This window comes from Silene latifolia, chromosome 1 (assembly GCF_048544455.1).
Source record: "Silene latifolia isolate original U9 population chromosome 1, ASM4854445v1, whole genome shotgun sequence".
NCBI classification, from domain to species: domain Eukaryota; kingdom Viridiplantae; phylum Streptophyta; class Magnoliopsida; order Caryophyllales; family Caryophyllaceae; genus Silene; species Silene latifolia.
Genome location: NC_133526.1, coordinates 8,047,708 through 8,063,508, shown reverse-complemented (window position 1 = coordinate 8,063,508; position 15,801 = coordinate 8,047,708). Strand labels below are relative to the sequence as shown.

Sequence of the window (15,801 nt, the reverse complement as noted above, 5' to 3'; positions counted from 1 at the left end):
GCAAGAGCTACCTTATATGATTTTCTTTTTCATCTAGGTTCCAAATACAGCCATTTTTTTTTTACCGTATAACAGTTCTCCGGAATTTAGTATGTAACTTTACGTCAAGAAGTTTAAATCTAAAATTTTACTTATAAATTCTTATCATGAGCAGTAGCACACAAAACGTTCAGGCTCAAAACTAATATAGACTGGACTATTGAACTTTACACGCGAGTAAAGTTGGTCACCTCTGGTTTACAAAACAGTGTCACTCAATATCAGCATGTACATAATCAACAAACACAAAGTTCTTCTGAAGCTCGTGTAAAGCGTAAGCCGAGGCAGCACTAACAATGGCTAGACTGCTTAAGAGTAACCGTACCTGCAGCGCTGAAGGAATTCCGGCAGTTGCTGCAAAAATGACAGTAGCACCTATCAGAATTTTCTGCCATGTCTGGAAGCCGTTGTAAGCTCCTTTACACGATGAACACTTCAGAGTGTGCTGCTCGAATCTATCCAGCATCTGTCATTCAGACACAAGGCACGCCAAATAAGTAATTGAATCGCCAAAGTGCCCTACTTAGTACTTACTGTCTAATGTGAAATTAAGGCCAAACCTCTCAGTTTTCAAGATAATAAAATGCAAGTTTATAAGATTTGGTGTGTTTTTCGGAACTTTGGTAGCCCAGGCATACAATATGGTCAACGTCTTGATAGTCCAACCATAAAATACGGTCTGAGCATCTTATACGAAAATTTGTGTATGCCTCTTTAATTGGCAAGACCCTCATGGGTTCCAATATCTTCCAACGTGGATTCGCACCAAAAATCTCTAGGCCACACAATACTCACATCTTATACGAAAATATGTTTCGTATTCACCACAAATATTATCACTTTTTTATTAGATTATTTTTAGTTCCTCCCTCTTATATTCTCTTCCATAATTGAATTAGTTTCTTGCTTTTCATAATTTTTTGCATTCTCAGAAAATTTGGATACGAGCAATGACCTTGCTTCCTTACACATTGAATATAGTCAATAACACTATAAGTCTATAACAGACATATGCATCTTCGACTGACCTCGCGTTTGGACAAAACTGTCGATGGTAAAGGCTGCTCACCCACATCACCGAACCATTCAGGCTGCCCGTTGCCATGTCGTCTCAGCCAATTGCGAAAGGCCAAGACGAAACGATCTGCTTGCGTAGGTGTAAAAGTAATTTTTGTGTATTCCTTGTTTATATCTTCTGAAGATTTTGACAGAAAGAATTTCTCTTGACCTTGAAGTACAATCATATCTCCATCATACACTTTATTTGATGTCCAATGTTCATGCCATCTAGGAACCACCTGAAATAATCCTAAAACATTAGTAAGTCGATTTTATTGAAAAGTATTTCCACAACAACAGCAACAAAAACGCGTTATCAAAAGGGCATCGCGTTAAATGTTTATCTATCTGACAATATTTCAAATCGAACTATATAATGACAATTTGTCATCATACTTTCAGGAACCACAATTAGCTTCACGACAGTGCTTACATTCATGGTTTTAGATCTCGGACAAAAAAGCTCTCTGAATAGTTGAAGGTATAAAAAAATTTATCCACTTTTTAAGAAAAGAGGTGATGGGCACGCTCTAAAATTGCTCGATTAAATGCAACAAATGCCTAGTTTAACAATTAACAAAACAAATACCCAACACGCGTCTTGTTAAACTAAACATTTCAATCACTCACCTGCCACCAAGAAGGGCCAGGAACTGTCAACTGAAAAAAGTTTCGAGCGCTACAAACAATTGACCGCGTTTTCCCAGGTGCCATTGGTATATTGAAAGAGCAAATCCATATAGTCCACTTCTGGTCACCAACTATAGGAAGCTTTGTGTCTATCTCTATCCTGACATACAAAAGGAAATTAGCATACAAATAGGAAAATGATCTGAGTAGAAAACTAAAAAGAACAATATTTAAGGACGAATATAGTTTGCAGCAGCTCATCTTCTTTTTATGGTTAGTTTGGATAAGTTCGGAGAACGTATGCCACTCTACAAAAAACCTATTACAAAGTAATACTCAAATAAGTTCAGACGATTTCAGGACAAATGATACAAGCTCCCATAAAATACATTGTACCCTAAAAAGCTATCATGTCAATGGGGACTTTCAGAGGTTCACCGTGTATGATAAAGACTTTGGAAAAGGCGTGTCCTAGCTAAAGACATTGGAAACGGTGCACTTTGTAAATCATGTCAAAAACAAGATGAAGCACTTCAATATGATTTCTAGAACTCATAAAAACTACAGTATCCTAAACGTTGCACACCAAGAAAATGACAATATGACAGTAATTCTAATGAGAACAACCAAAACGCCAGCACATTCGTATCATCAATGCCGTTGGAAAAGCAATATTTTCGACTAACCACTCTACATTTTATTGTGAGATAGATTGTTGTGTTTAGTCATGACATCAAGGCTTCAACATAAGGAACTCCCTCGACCTCTAAATATCTTTTGCACTCACCGACTTAGTAAGGATATCACAACAACAACAACAACATCAGAGCCTTAATCCCAAAATGATTTGGGGTCGGCTGACATGAATCATCCTTTGGAACCGTCCATGGGTGAACGCACACCTCAATGCGAAAAAATAGAAAAGAAAAAGTCAAAAACAAAAGGAGAGTGAAACATTCTGTGACAATCAATTAATTGCCCCAGTGTATAGAAATTATTAACATGTACATTTTGACACACAAATACCAGAGTGAAGCATTGTCACAAGCAACGAAATGGGCTATCGCCAAATTTCATTACAGAAACAAATGAAAAGATATAAAAAAAACTTCCCCTTTGACATGACATCAAAGGTGACTCATTTAGTGTTTTTCTAAAATCAATGCTTCCTGCTATAATCAAACATCCATTACCCACACAAAGAGGCCAACACAGCAAAAATTCACCATCATTTAAGGAAGAGTCACGTACTACATCTGTTACAAGTGTATCTTACACAAGGACATGCAAAAACTTACTTATTCATATAATAACAGGGGGCAACAAATTCAGCACTTATTCGTGGATTATCATCGTTTGCTCCAGCAAACCCCCAAGGACCACTGGCTTCGACCTTGAACGGCAAAGGCTTGGCCCTGTCCCTCCTTCCTGTGACCTGGTGCACTTCATTAGTATCAGAACTCTGAAGCAATAGAGGACTGCTCTAAAGCTGGTTGAACCAAAAAAAAAAACAAAGCCTTGTCTAGTTCCAGATCTACATAGGCTAATAAGAAGTAAATCACCATGGTAGATCTTAGCCAAATATTTCAAATCACATCTACTTCCTTAATTGATCTGAACCGTTGTAATCACTTGAAATGTAGAAATGGTGGAATGGTACCCACTAGTCTGACATTGCGTGTTTATCCAGAACGCACAAATTGAAGTGATCAACCAGAGTTACGATTCCAAGTAACAAAAGCAACAATTAGCACGTAGTTCAACAATTTCACAAGTAGTCACTTATCAGTATTATTGAATTTAAGCCCTCAAAAACTATTAATTATCTCCGAAATGTAATAAGCAATCCAGATGAGGCCTGAGGGTTACACGGAAAGGTTGTCCAACTTATGCAGTTATTGGACAATATTAAAAAGGCAACGATAGGAAGAAAATACTAAAAAAGCAAACAAGGCCATTATATTCATCCACAAATTTAAAAAAGGCACAAGACGGAAGGACAGTCCATTATACAATATACAAGTATGAATTCTGTATAAATCTATACGGCTGTACGTCAATGCCTTTTATGATATACATAGTGATTTTGGCTGAAAGTAAGAATACCAAAACAGGATGAAACAATTGGCGGCAAATGATATAGTGATTAACACATTCCTTAAAATCAATACGACTACCATTATAAACTCCAAGTGTATTAAGAATACGCATGTCGTATAGATTTTACTTTTTATGCAATTAGAAGTATTTTCAGATGTAATTTAATCCAAAGGCATATACACATATACATAATATGTCTTTGGAATCTTTCATTCATAATGTGGACGATAGGATGAGATTTAGGTATATAAGGTTACTCAAATTAAGAAAATAACCTAAAGTACTAACAGGAAAATGAGCGGGTGCTTGCTCCGACTCATCCACAATAAACTAATACACTATAGTGAGAATGTGAGATCATTAATTTATATTAATTCAAGGGATACCTTGTGGTGCGCAAAATCAATGTGCGAGGGATCTGACACATTCTCCATCAAAGTATCATAGCCGTAATACAAATCACGCTGGATAGACACAGTAGCAAACTCTGGCTTATCAAAGTCGTCTGGCAACCTAACCAATAAACATTCAATACCCACTTCAGCGATAGATTAAATATAATCAACGCACCCAACTTGATACACACAATAAAGTATTAAACACTACGTGCTGCATCATCGTACAGTCGTACACTAATCCTCTGAGACCCACACATTTAATATTTTAATTAGATGGAATCCTCCCACAACAATTGAAAAATAAAAGGCACGTAAGGGTCAACTCAATTTATTTTTGAACTCGTCAGGACATATATCATAATCTTATTTTATAAACATAAATCTAATTAATAATCATATGCAATACCCCACCGCTGCAGATAAGTCAACGAATTTAATAACCAATCTTACAATGAATATGAGAAGCATACATATGGGTGATGCACTAGTATGTGACACATAGTTTGAGATAAATCACCTAGTAGGTTGAGTAACTCTGGATTTCTCCCACCCATACTCATCAGGCCAAACAAAGAGCAATCCTTGAGACACCTTAGTCGGAAACCTTACTGCACAAGCTCTAGGGGACTTCACTGCACGAGCTTCCGGCCCTTCAGACCTGGCCTGAGGGATCCGAGTACATGATCCGGTACCAGAAAAAGACCACCCGTGATATGAGCATTGCAAATCACCATTTTCATCAATCCTTCCTTCCTATAAAAAGTACCATCAGTTATCAATAACCCACCTCAACAAATTTTCCCAAAAGGGCGTATCCAGCCAGCCTAGCTTGTGAAGTCTCGAAGAGTTTAATAGGTACAGTGTAAAAAGGCCAGCTTGGCTATCTCAGCTACTGTATCATTATATCAATATCCACTGGGAAATTACTTTAACAGTTTAACTGCAGTCGCGGTCTAATTAATTCCCAACAACAGATGACATGAACTCAGCAGTATAGTGTATCCTTCAGCACTTTGATATTAGACATAATAATTTTAATTTCTCATTAAAATAGGTCATCATGGTTGCCCAATACGAACCAAGTCGCGATTCCAGGTGTAAGCAAATGTGGTAACCCACTAAACCCATAGCCAATACCAACTTACTCATAATTTAGAGGGTAGCCTCATAATCTCCCAAGTCCCACCCACCCTTCCCCAAGCACATATCAGCTCCCTACGCCGATAAACTTAGTTGACTATAACTCTATAAGCACTTGAACTGAATAACACAGATTAACTTAGTTGGCTAAGTCTCGAAAAACTGTCAATTTGAGCTAACTTAACTCCTTAAGTATCTCCCTACATTTTCTTATTCCCAAAAGCAGCTGATAAATGCTAACTAAGTTTAGCTCAATTTAGTAAGTAAACTCCTTGATTTCCTAAATTCTTTATTAATTCCACTTACCCCTTTGTCTCACGTCACAAGCTTGTGACGGATTTTGTCAGTCACAAACAACAAATACCAGATAGCTCAGCCCATAATGCGCTTATTAAATTCCTTGTAACAAACGAGCTGAAAATAATTAATTTATATTACCTCTGTTCCGATCAATAGTTATCTATCGAAGACGGGAATTTAAAAATTAAAATAAAATAAGTAAAGATCGGAAAAAGAAGGACTAACAGAAAGAGGGGCAAGGCGATGAGGGCATTTATCATCAAAAGCAACCCACTCATTATTCTTGCTATCAAACCAGAGCACAATATCACGTCCAAGTAATTGAAAAGGCGTAGGAATACGAGTATCAAGATCTTCGATTAGAGAAACTGGGTACCAATGATCTCGCCATGTGAACTTTGAACTTGAACTTTCTTCTGTTTCCTCCGTATCAACGACGTCGTTTTGGATCAAGGGTACTTCTTGTTCTTCTTGTTCGTTTTGGTTTAGAGTAATTGGGTTTGAAGGAGATGCGACTCGCGCTGTGAGAGCGTGTGAGAGTTTGTTGGAGAAGAAGGTGATTGTGGGTTTAGAGGAGGGTAAGGGGAATAGAGAGAAGGGTTTTGAGAGTGAAGAGATTGGAGATAATTGGGTGTTGATAGAGAACGCCATTGTTGTTGAGATTTTCGTGAAAATGGAGGATTGTGATTTGTGAGTGATTTAACAAAGAGAAGTGGGGGGTTGCGTGTAAATGTAGGTGAAGAGTGATTATGATTGCTAGAACAGTCGTGAGGATTTAGCAATGGGAAAAATACGAGTAATTGGGAGTTGAATGTGGAACGAATAAGGTAGACGACAATGGAAACGATTATCGTTTATCACCACATGTTTTCTTTATCAACCTTCGGAGTAAATTATTAGTCAAGTTTTCTTGGCAAAATCAGTTGATCTCTGCCGTGACACGGTGAAAAATTGTAACGGTCTTAAAATGTGATTAATTGTAAGATAAAATAACCCAAAACTTTAGAGAGACGGTAACGCTATTGAGAGACCTCTAACATGATTGGGTGAGAGGATTTACTGAATTTCTTTTTTTCCTATTATGTCTTCCACTAATTAGTGAGAGATGGTCTCTCATAAGACCTACTGAAAAAAGAAAACACTTACACAATGTTACTATTAAATAATGATCGCATTTTCTCATTAAAATGGTCATATTTGGGTCCGCACAATTTATTACAAAAAAGAACTCGTCACAAATGAGAATTTGCTTTATTCTAGTGGTGTTCATCCGAAACAAAAACGAATAAAATGTAGCTATTTTATGATAAAACTAGTTTTGTGGCCCGTGAAATTCACGGGATGTTTTGTTTTGAGTGTGATGTTTCTAGTGTTTTTATTAATTGAAATTTTATAAAATATCAAAACATATAGTAAGTTCACCTTATGAATAATTCATCATTGATTGCGTACTAAGATTACGGGCATTTACATGTTAACATAAAGATCAAAATCGATAAATTAAATAAGCCAAAGTAGGTGAATATTGCTATTTTTTCGAAGGTAAAATGATGGGAAAAAAAAACAAACAAATACCAAAATAAAAATATACATTTGAAAAAAAAAAAAAAAAAAACTATTAGTCATTCACGTTGATGTCATCAATCTTGTAGAGTTGTAGTTAGGGGGTGTTTGGTTCAAGTAATTATGGTATGAGGTATGGGTTTGGAATGACTCATACCCATACCTTGTGTTTGGTTGGTAATTTTTATATTTTGATACTCATACCTCAAACCCATGAGGTATGGGTTTTGGAAACCCATGGGGGAGGTGGGTATCACTCATTCCAAACCCTTAGGAATCAAAAAAAAAAAGGAAAAAAAAAAAGAATTGAAACAATATAGAAACCTTCTGCCGTCATTCTGCTTCTCTACTTGTCACTTTTGCTTGCTCAATTTTCAACCCTCATATTGAATCAAAGTACAAGTGGTTTAAAGATAAGTATGCAGTTGTTTCTGAAATGGTGAGCAGAACATCAGGCTTTCAATGGGATGACCAAACTAAAATGATTCAATGTGAGAGACAAGCTTACGAGGACTTTTGCAAGGTAATTGTCACTCTTGATTAATAGAGTACACTTTCTCTAAATCATTTAATTTCTTACGTTTTATATTATATAATTGCTAATGTATATGCCTCTTCAGACTCACCCTAATGCTTCATAATAAATATCGTTTACTTTGATTGTCACTTCTATTGTGGAAGTTTGAGAATTTGAATCTTACTTTGGTGAAATAATGTCTTTTTAAGTACTTGGTTTGTAAAAGTTACGTTTTCTGTTTTACACTTTCAATATTATGAGTTTATTTTGCTAATATCATAAATCATTTAATTTGATACCCATACCAGTATGTTTTTTAACCAAACACAAGGTATGGGAATGAAATTGATTCCAAAGAATGAACCAAACACATGATATGAGGAATCAAGTTCCAAACTCATACCACCTTGGAATGATTCCTCATACCAAACCCCATACCATTACATGAACCAAACACCCCCTTAGTCTCCAATATATAGTTATTTAAGCTATCCTAGTATTTTACTTCTTCATATAGTCTTCTTTTTCCAACGAATCGACCCTATAATAAAAAAAACTAACTCAATAATTAGTCTGAATTAACCAACAAAATTGTGAAATTTGTTTTATGCAATATTATCGTTGTTAACTTAAGTTTCCTCTTAAATAGTGAAAGAAAAAGGGAATGAGAATGAAGTCGTAGAAAATGAGTATTACCTTTGAATAACTCAACACCACAAATCTTGATATCCCCTAAATGAGAACAAAACAAACACAAACGATGAAATTGAAAATGTGATGAACATTTCATAACCCAATGGAACTCACATAAAAAGTAAATAAATTAGTTAGTAATTTTAAAACCTTAATACACTTGGCTTGATGTTAATAGAATAATAGGAAAGTTTAATGATACATTTAGTTCTACTGACGATAGAGATAAGAAAAATTTTGGCTTATAAATTTTGTCTTCCATAAAAAATATATAAAGAATTGAGGATGCGTTTTATGACTTTTGAGCATCCTTTTTTCATTATTATCAAAATTAATATAGGCATAAATATCAATCAAGGTTCACGACTTTTGAGCATCATTTTTCATTATTATGAAATTTAATATAAACATTAATAAGGAATAAAGAGAAATGAAATGTATAAGTTTTGCTTGATTATTATTATTATAATTTATTTTTTTACAAGATCCACTTTACAGGAGAATTATTTAAGATGTTGTCTTATTATGTAATTAAAATATGACATGTAAATGACGATAGTTAGTTTTGCTTGCCTTTTAATTAGATTTATATATTTTATATTTAGATTATTGAGTTATAGATTTGTCTCATTATTATGAAATTTAATATAGACATAAATATGGAGGAAAGGAGAAATGGAATGTTTATTCATATTTTTTTTTTTTTTTTTACAAAATCTACTTTGCATAAGAGTGGTTTAGAAATTATCTTATGAAATTTAAAATATGACATTCAGATGATGGTAAATAGTTTGGCTTACTTTTTAATTATAGATTATAGTTTTATAAATTCAAATATTATTCCATGCGTGATATATTGTCAATGTAATTAAATAATAAATAAAAATGAATAAGAATTAATGGGGTGTGAAAATATCATGTAAAATGAAATTGAATGTTCTAAGCTACCCTTTTAATTAGATAATATAAATTTCATGCAATGTTATTGATAATTGAGTATCTCATATTCCTGAAATTTCAATACAAACACAAAAACAATAACTAAATAACATTCTTACTATTAATAAATTTAAAACATAATAAGGATAAAAAGCGAAAGAATTCATTTAATTATCTATGTATGTATACTTTACCTTCCAACTTTTTGAATAAAAATGAAAATTAGGATTGTTATAATAGTTATATAGGAAACTTTTTGTTATTAATTATTGATTAAATTCAACAATTTATTCAATTTATTTGAGGGAAGAGGAACGATTTTGTGAATTAAAAGGGAGATAAAAAAAATTATGATAACTACAAATTATAATGATGGTGAGAGAAAACCAGAAAATCATCCTATTAAATAAAAGAAATTAAAGGTTAAATAAATAAGTAGATTAATAACCAAATTTATGAGAGGAAAATAAAGAGTTTGTATTAATTTATTTTTTGTGTTTGCAATTAATATTTTTTTAAATTTTTTTTTATAAGCATGTTACAGTTTTAAAGATAACTTTTTAATACATAATCTAGCCTTTTTTTTTATAAATAAATAATCAAGTAATCAATATAGATGAATTAGTATTTACCAATAAAAAATCGGCATGTGAATTAAAATTAAATGTTTTTAGTAGCCTTTTAACTATATTGTATAGGTACAATTTTTTTTTGTTTTCAACTTCATTTATTCTTCTTCGTTCTTAATTTCATGTATTCGTTTTTATTTCAAATACATATAATACTACTCCTATGAAATATCTTGAAATTATTAACTTATAATTAATGCGTATTTTTTTATTGTAGTTTTTTTAGTTAATTAAGTTTAAAGCTAATGGAATATGGATGGATTTGTAAAAGAAATAAGTGAATTAAATTAATGTAATATAATAATAAATTGATAATCCATGTCATATTAGTTTGCCAAGTCACATTGTTATTGCATACGTGGCTTTTTTTCATCCCATGTGGCATTATCTACGTGGCTTTTTTTAGACTAGCCTTTTAATAATGTTATATAGATATAAAAATATTTCCTAATAAAAAAATATCATTTCATTAAATTAGTTAGTTCTCGTGTAAGACATGCACAACATTTATAGAGTTTTATTTTTAGTATATTCTTCGTATTATTTATAAATTTTAAATTCAAAAATCATTTATTTTCCCGTTTCTCATCCTTATATTTTTGATTGGAAGAAAAAAAAATGTAAAAAGTCTAAAAAAAAGTATCTTAATTTGTTTCACAATGAAGCTAATGATATTGTTCTTCCTCAATTGCATCATATCATCATGATTTACATCCTTGTATTGTTCTTCCCTAATTACATCATCTACTATCAATTTATTCCTCCTAAAAGTTTTTTTTTTTGTCTTAATTCACTAAAAAATTTCTTATAACGAGCTATGTACGTTCTAAACACAACCTGAATAAAGCCTAAACCTTCCTCTCTCTAAACTTCCTTAGTACTTAATTAATTATAATTAAACTTACTTTTAATTAAACTTGATTTTGATGGTGTTGAGCTTGACGATACTGAACTGAAATAAACGTAGCTGAATTAAATTGTTGTACAAAAATAAGCCAAAATTAAACCGGAAAATAAAGGGACTAACACTCGACTTGGCAAACAGGTCCACCTGGTAGGGTTCAATTCAAGTCAACTCTCCGGTTTATTTTAGGTTTGCAAGAATTCAGATCAGGTCGGGTCAATTTATTTATGGACAACACGGATGGACACCAAAAATTAGGCCCATGCCATTGGGCCCAAATCAAAGCACGAAATTCTTAGGACTCCCTTCTATCAGGGCCAAAAAAAGTCTAAATAAATCGTCCAAATGGCTAAGGTATGCTCAGCGCCACGAGCAGCGAAGGCCAAGACCTATGCCGAGCCGAGGATCTGGGGTTTGGCTACGACTCAGCCTCGGAATTATCGCTCTATGTCAAGTCAGCAGTATGGACGAGGCCTCATGGATAACTCATACAGAGTATCATTCATTAAGTCTCGTGCAATTTGTATTTACCATTAATACATGTTTACCCGAAACAATCAGTATGTCACAATAAATATCCAGAACGGGTTATATTAAGTCATGTTAATTCAGATTCGGATTAAGGTCGGGTCTTAAGTCCAGAATGGAATGTGGCGCCAAGTCTAAAATGAGACTTCCCTAGTCTTTAGTCTCTACTCTCTACCGTCTACACTCTGTAGATAAGGTCTCATTTGAAGTGTCCAAAGATAAAGCTGAAGTTTTTACACAAAAACAATCAACAATGTCAGCAACAACCTCTACACTCTCCATATCATGGAGCAATTCTTCATTATTCCCTTCTTTTTCAGGACCAACTAATGATTCCCTTAAATGTCCCGAAATTGGTAGACATGTTCTTCCCATTATTGCTCAGAAGAAAACTAAGAAAATCCGCAAGGTATTTTCTACTCATTTTTACTCTTCTACACCTTTTAATCCCCATTTATTCAATTTTCGGGATTTGGGTATTGTTGGTTATTGTTTTTATGTGGAAATAATTTGGTGGGTAGTCTTATTTTTGGTGATAATTTGTGTGTGGAAGTGTGCAGTCTGTATTTCAGTAATGTAATTGATGGTATTCTCTCAAACGAGACCGATTAAGCGAATAATTGTGATTGTAATCATTGGTTTCGGCCAATTTGTGTGGAAAGGGTGTAATTGATGGACCGATTAAGCGAATAATGGTGATGGTAATCAGTGGTTTCGGCCAATTTGTGTGGAAAGCGTGTAGTTGATGGTATTCTCTCGAACGAGACCGATTAATAAGCGAATAATTGTGATTGTAATCAGTGGTTTTGGCCAATTTGTGTGGAAAGGGTGTAATTGATGGTATTCTCTCGAACGAGACCGATTAATAAGTGAATAATTGTGATTGTACTAATTAGTTTAGGTCAATTTGTGGGTTTGGTTTTGGTTGGTGTAGATAATTCTCAAGGATGATATACCAGACTTGGGCAAAAAAGGGCAGCTTTTGGATGTAAGAGCTGGTTTTTACAGGAATTTTCTGGCTCCTATGGGTAAAGCTCAAATCGTCACCCCCGATCTCATCAAGTATGTTACGGAGTCTTTGCATTTGTTGTCGCTTTTTGCAATAATTGTATTCTGCGTTGCTTTTCTGTAATCAAATGAGAGATAGGTTTATGTGATACCAAAAGTAAGAGGAGAAAACTGGTGATTGTTATCTATTGCTAAGCTGTAGCCTGTAGTTCTTGTTTATCTGGCAAGTCGTTGATTGCCTCTAAGGCGTTTCACAGGCTTCATGTCATCTTCTTTGTGTAGTCAATGATGTACATTCGTGGGTTTCTTGACATCATTCTTCAATACAACAGCAGCATTACCCTAGTGCAGTGCCTTATAGGCGCTCGCCTCTGACAAGGTAATTAGAGGTGGAATGTACGCAACCTTACTCTATGGAAAATTGTGTCTCTACTTTGAATTAAATTAGTAAACATTTTCAACTGTCTGGAAACTTAAATATATATAAGGGTCTTTGAGAAAAGCGTTTGAAAGGATGTCACTTGCCCTGGTGTTGCTGAAGTAATGATTTCATGTTCTTCGGATTGTGAACTTTGCGTTGCCTGTCATGTTGGCATTGAAAAAGGGAATCTTTTAGTTCATGTATTGGCCGAAATCCTACTATGGAGACTCGTTCACAACTTCGTTTCAGAAAAAAAAAATTGTTTACTTATGCTTATGAGTTGTTTTGATGTCAAAGGGAGATGAAAATGGAAGAGGAGAGAATTGAAGCTGAGAAGAGAAGGGTAAGTGTTATTTTATTCTAAATTCCTGCCAAATTTAAGCCGCCTGTTCTTTTAGTTATCTTATCTGGGCCTATCTCAAGCAAGACTCTCTCCGCTGTTGATTTCAAGACTATGTTTTGCTTGAGGATGAGCTACGCCATTTGCAGTCTAAATATGCATTATTAAACGACAAATAGTTTTCTCAATGAAACCAAAAGAACTGCGTTCCTTTGAGCATAACATGCTTGATCACCTACATGTACGAAATTTTAAAATGATGCATATAAAAATACACATAATTCCTTTTGAGAGTTGTTTTTTCAGTTTGGTCAGCAAAATGTAAACCAAGAACAATATTTTAATGAAAAATCAATAATGTTAGGTAAAAGAAGAGGCACAACAGCTTGCTCGGATCTTTGAAACTGTTGGTGCTTTCAAGGTGAAACGCAAAGGTGGAAAAGGAAAACAGATCTTTGGAAGGTAAATGATAAAATAACCTGTCGTTTTCTCTGTTCTCACTCTTTCATGTTAGCAACCCTCACGCTTATCTGGTGTTTTGCAGTGTGACTGCTCAAGATCTTGTTGATATAATCAAAGCTCAACTTCAGAGGTACCGTTACATACCATCATCTCAGCATGACAATCATTCTCCTTATTGTACTTTCTCTTCAGTTTGTTGCCTTTTAGCGAATGAATGCCTTTGCCGTACAAAGATGTGTGAGGATGATTATTTTAAGCAGGGGATACCAATGAGGTGGTTAAAAGAGGATACTGTGCCACACCTACCCCAGGTGGAGCGTCTATATGTAGGGTTTTGTCGGATGGTGGTGGCACATATAAATAACAGTATTACTCAGTGATTTGAATCTGTATTGACCCGACCTTGGAACTCAACTTGACCCAGCCCATTTTAGGAGCCATGAATCGTAAATTTTGGCACATGACTGTGACCCTGAGGTTATCTTAACCTGTATTGTCTCCACCCACTGTCTCGTTTGAATTGTGTCTGTTTTATTAATAACTCATTCCACTGATTCTTCCATCATTCAGAGACGTTGACAAAAAGGTTGTTTCCCTCCCTGAGATCAGAGAAACGGGTGAGTACATAGCTGAGCTGAAGTTGCATCCAGAAGTTACGGCTCAAGTTCGCATAAATGTATTTGCAAATTAAGCAAGTATTTTATTCCTAAGGTGAGCACACTAATGTCGTCTTGCTAACGAAGACTCTGTATTGTTTTTTTTTTTCTCTTTTTCTTTAATATCAATTTTTTTTCCTTTCTGTACGTTCTGTTTCCCAAATTACACAGAAGTTCCATCTCAAAATCCTGATTTTTTTTATTCGGCCTTTTTATTTCTGATTCGAAACTAAAAAGGTCAATTAGCATTTTCAGCAAAATGCTTAAAAGAGCAAACTAGGTTGTTCCAGGTCATGCCCTGAGTACAGGCCTCACAAGAATGTCTTGCATAACTTACATGTAAACCCTTTTTGGGTACGGCGAGTCAATCTTGCTGACTGCCTTAATGTAGCTAGGACTAAGTGCATTTTACCCTGACTTAATAATGATACATCCCCTGAGGGTGGCCCTCACTGTTACGACCCTTCTCTCTCGACTGGCCTTTTTAAGGTATGTTGAATTTTGGGATTGTGAATACATACCTGTCTTCACATGGAATCTCGGCTTTAGGATTTTCCCAACGCATTGAAAAACACGAACTATGAAAACTTGATACCTCCTATTTTTGAGAACAGCTGCGACCTTACTAGCACCGTGATCACGGCCACACATTACAGTTAGCCACTAATGGGACGGGTTGAATGTAGCAAATATGGCCGGTAGGGATGACGGGTACAACCGTCATGGGCTTATGAGTATTCTGCCACAGTAGTTGAGACAATTTCTTTCGTAGTGAAGGCAAGTTAATGAAAATATTGCTGGAGTCCCATCTTCAAACTCTACCTCATTGATCTCAAGCTGAACTTTGACCGAGCCAAGTTCAGTTGTGCGGGTTCAGCTCATTTACAGCTGTTATAAAATAAAAAAAATAAAATAAATAGATATAGAGGAGAAAAGTTGAGGATAAGCAGTTTTAGGCAGTTGGAAATTCTTAGTACAAGATGGTTCAGTTTCATTTAACATCACAATTAATAGATTATACCACTAGTTGTATGGCTTAGATAAGGAGCTTTGTACTAAAGTTTTCGAGTTTTGTTTTAAAGATTCTGAGCTATGCTGTTAAGTTTCTGAATTCACATAGTTAAACATAAAAAAAAATAAACTTTTGAAAAGCTCATAAAAATTACACATAAGCTCGGATAAATGTATAGTGATTATACAATGTTTATTATACAACTGGAGGTATAGTAATATTATGTAACATGGATTTTTATGTATTCTTTTGGATCTTGCGGATGTAAGGACTATTAGAATTTATTTGTGCGAGTCTCAGTAGACTTTGCCAAATAAATTCAAGAGATTGATAAATCGATTGAAAATATTTGAAGTCTCATTTGATGGACGATCCACAATGATTAACATGAAATGCATCCAAACCTCAATGCAACCTCAACCGCATTTACAGATAAATAATGTCATAAGATTTCGTTTATAAT

At 34.5% G+C, this 15,801-nt stretch overlaps 2 protein-coding genes across 2 annotated transcripts; one reads left to right on the top strand and one right to left on the bottom strand.

Moving 5' to 3' along the window:
• Positions 1–112: 112 nt before the first annotated feature.
• LOC141596191 (pheophorbide a oxygenase, chloroplastic) lies at positions 113–6,598 on the bottom strand. The gene is made up of 7 exons (XM_074416295.1): positions 5,892–6,598; positions 4,744–4,979; positions 4,215–4,341; positions 3,027–3,163; positions 1,729–1,888; positions 1,068–1,337; positions 113–505 (listed from the first exon to the last, which is right to left on the bottom strand). Exons 1-7 carry the CDS (start codon positions 6,315–6,317, stop codon positions 251–253), a joined length of 1,611 nt encoding a protein of 536 aa, XP_074272396.1. The 5' UTR covers positions 6,318–6,598; the 3' UTR covers positions 113–250.
• A 4,971-nt stretch (positions 6,599–11,569) lies between these two features.
• Positions 11,570–14,528, top strand: LOC141596185 (large ribosomal subunit protein bL9c). The gene is made up of 6 exons (XM_074416283.1): positions 11,570–11,848; positions 12,374–12,501; positions 13,166–13,211; positions 13,573–13,670; positions 13,753–13,800; positions 14,241–14,528. The coding sequence occupies exons 1-6, from the start codon at positions 11,693–11,695 to the stop codon at positions 14,359–14,361; spliced, it is 597 nt and encodes a 198-aa protein (XP_074272384.1). The 5' UTR covers positions 11,570–11,692; the 3' UTR covers positions 14,362–14,528.
• The last annotated feature ends 1,273 nt before the right edge of the window (positions 14,529–15,801 follow it).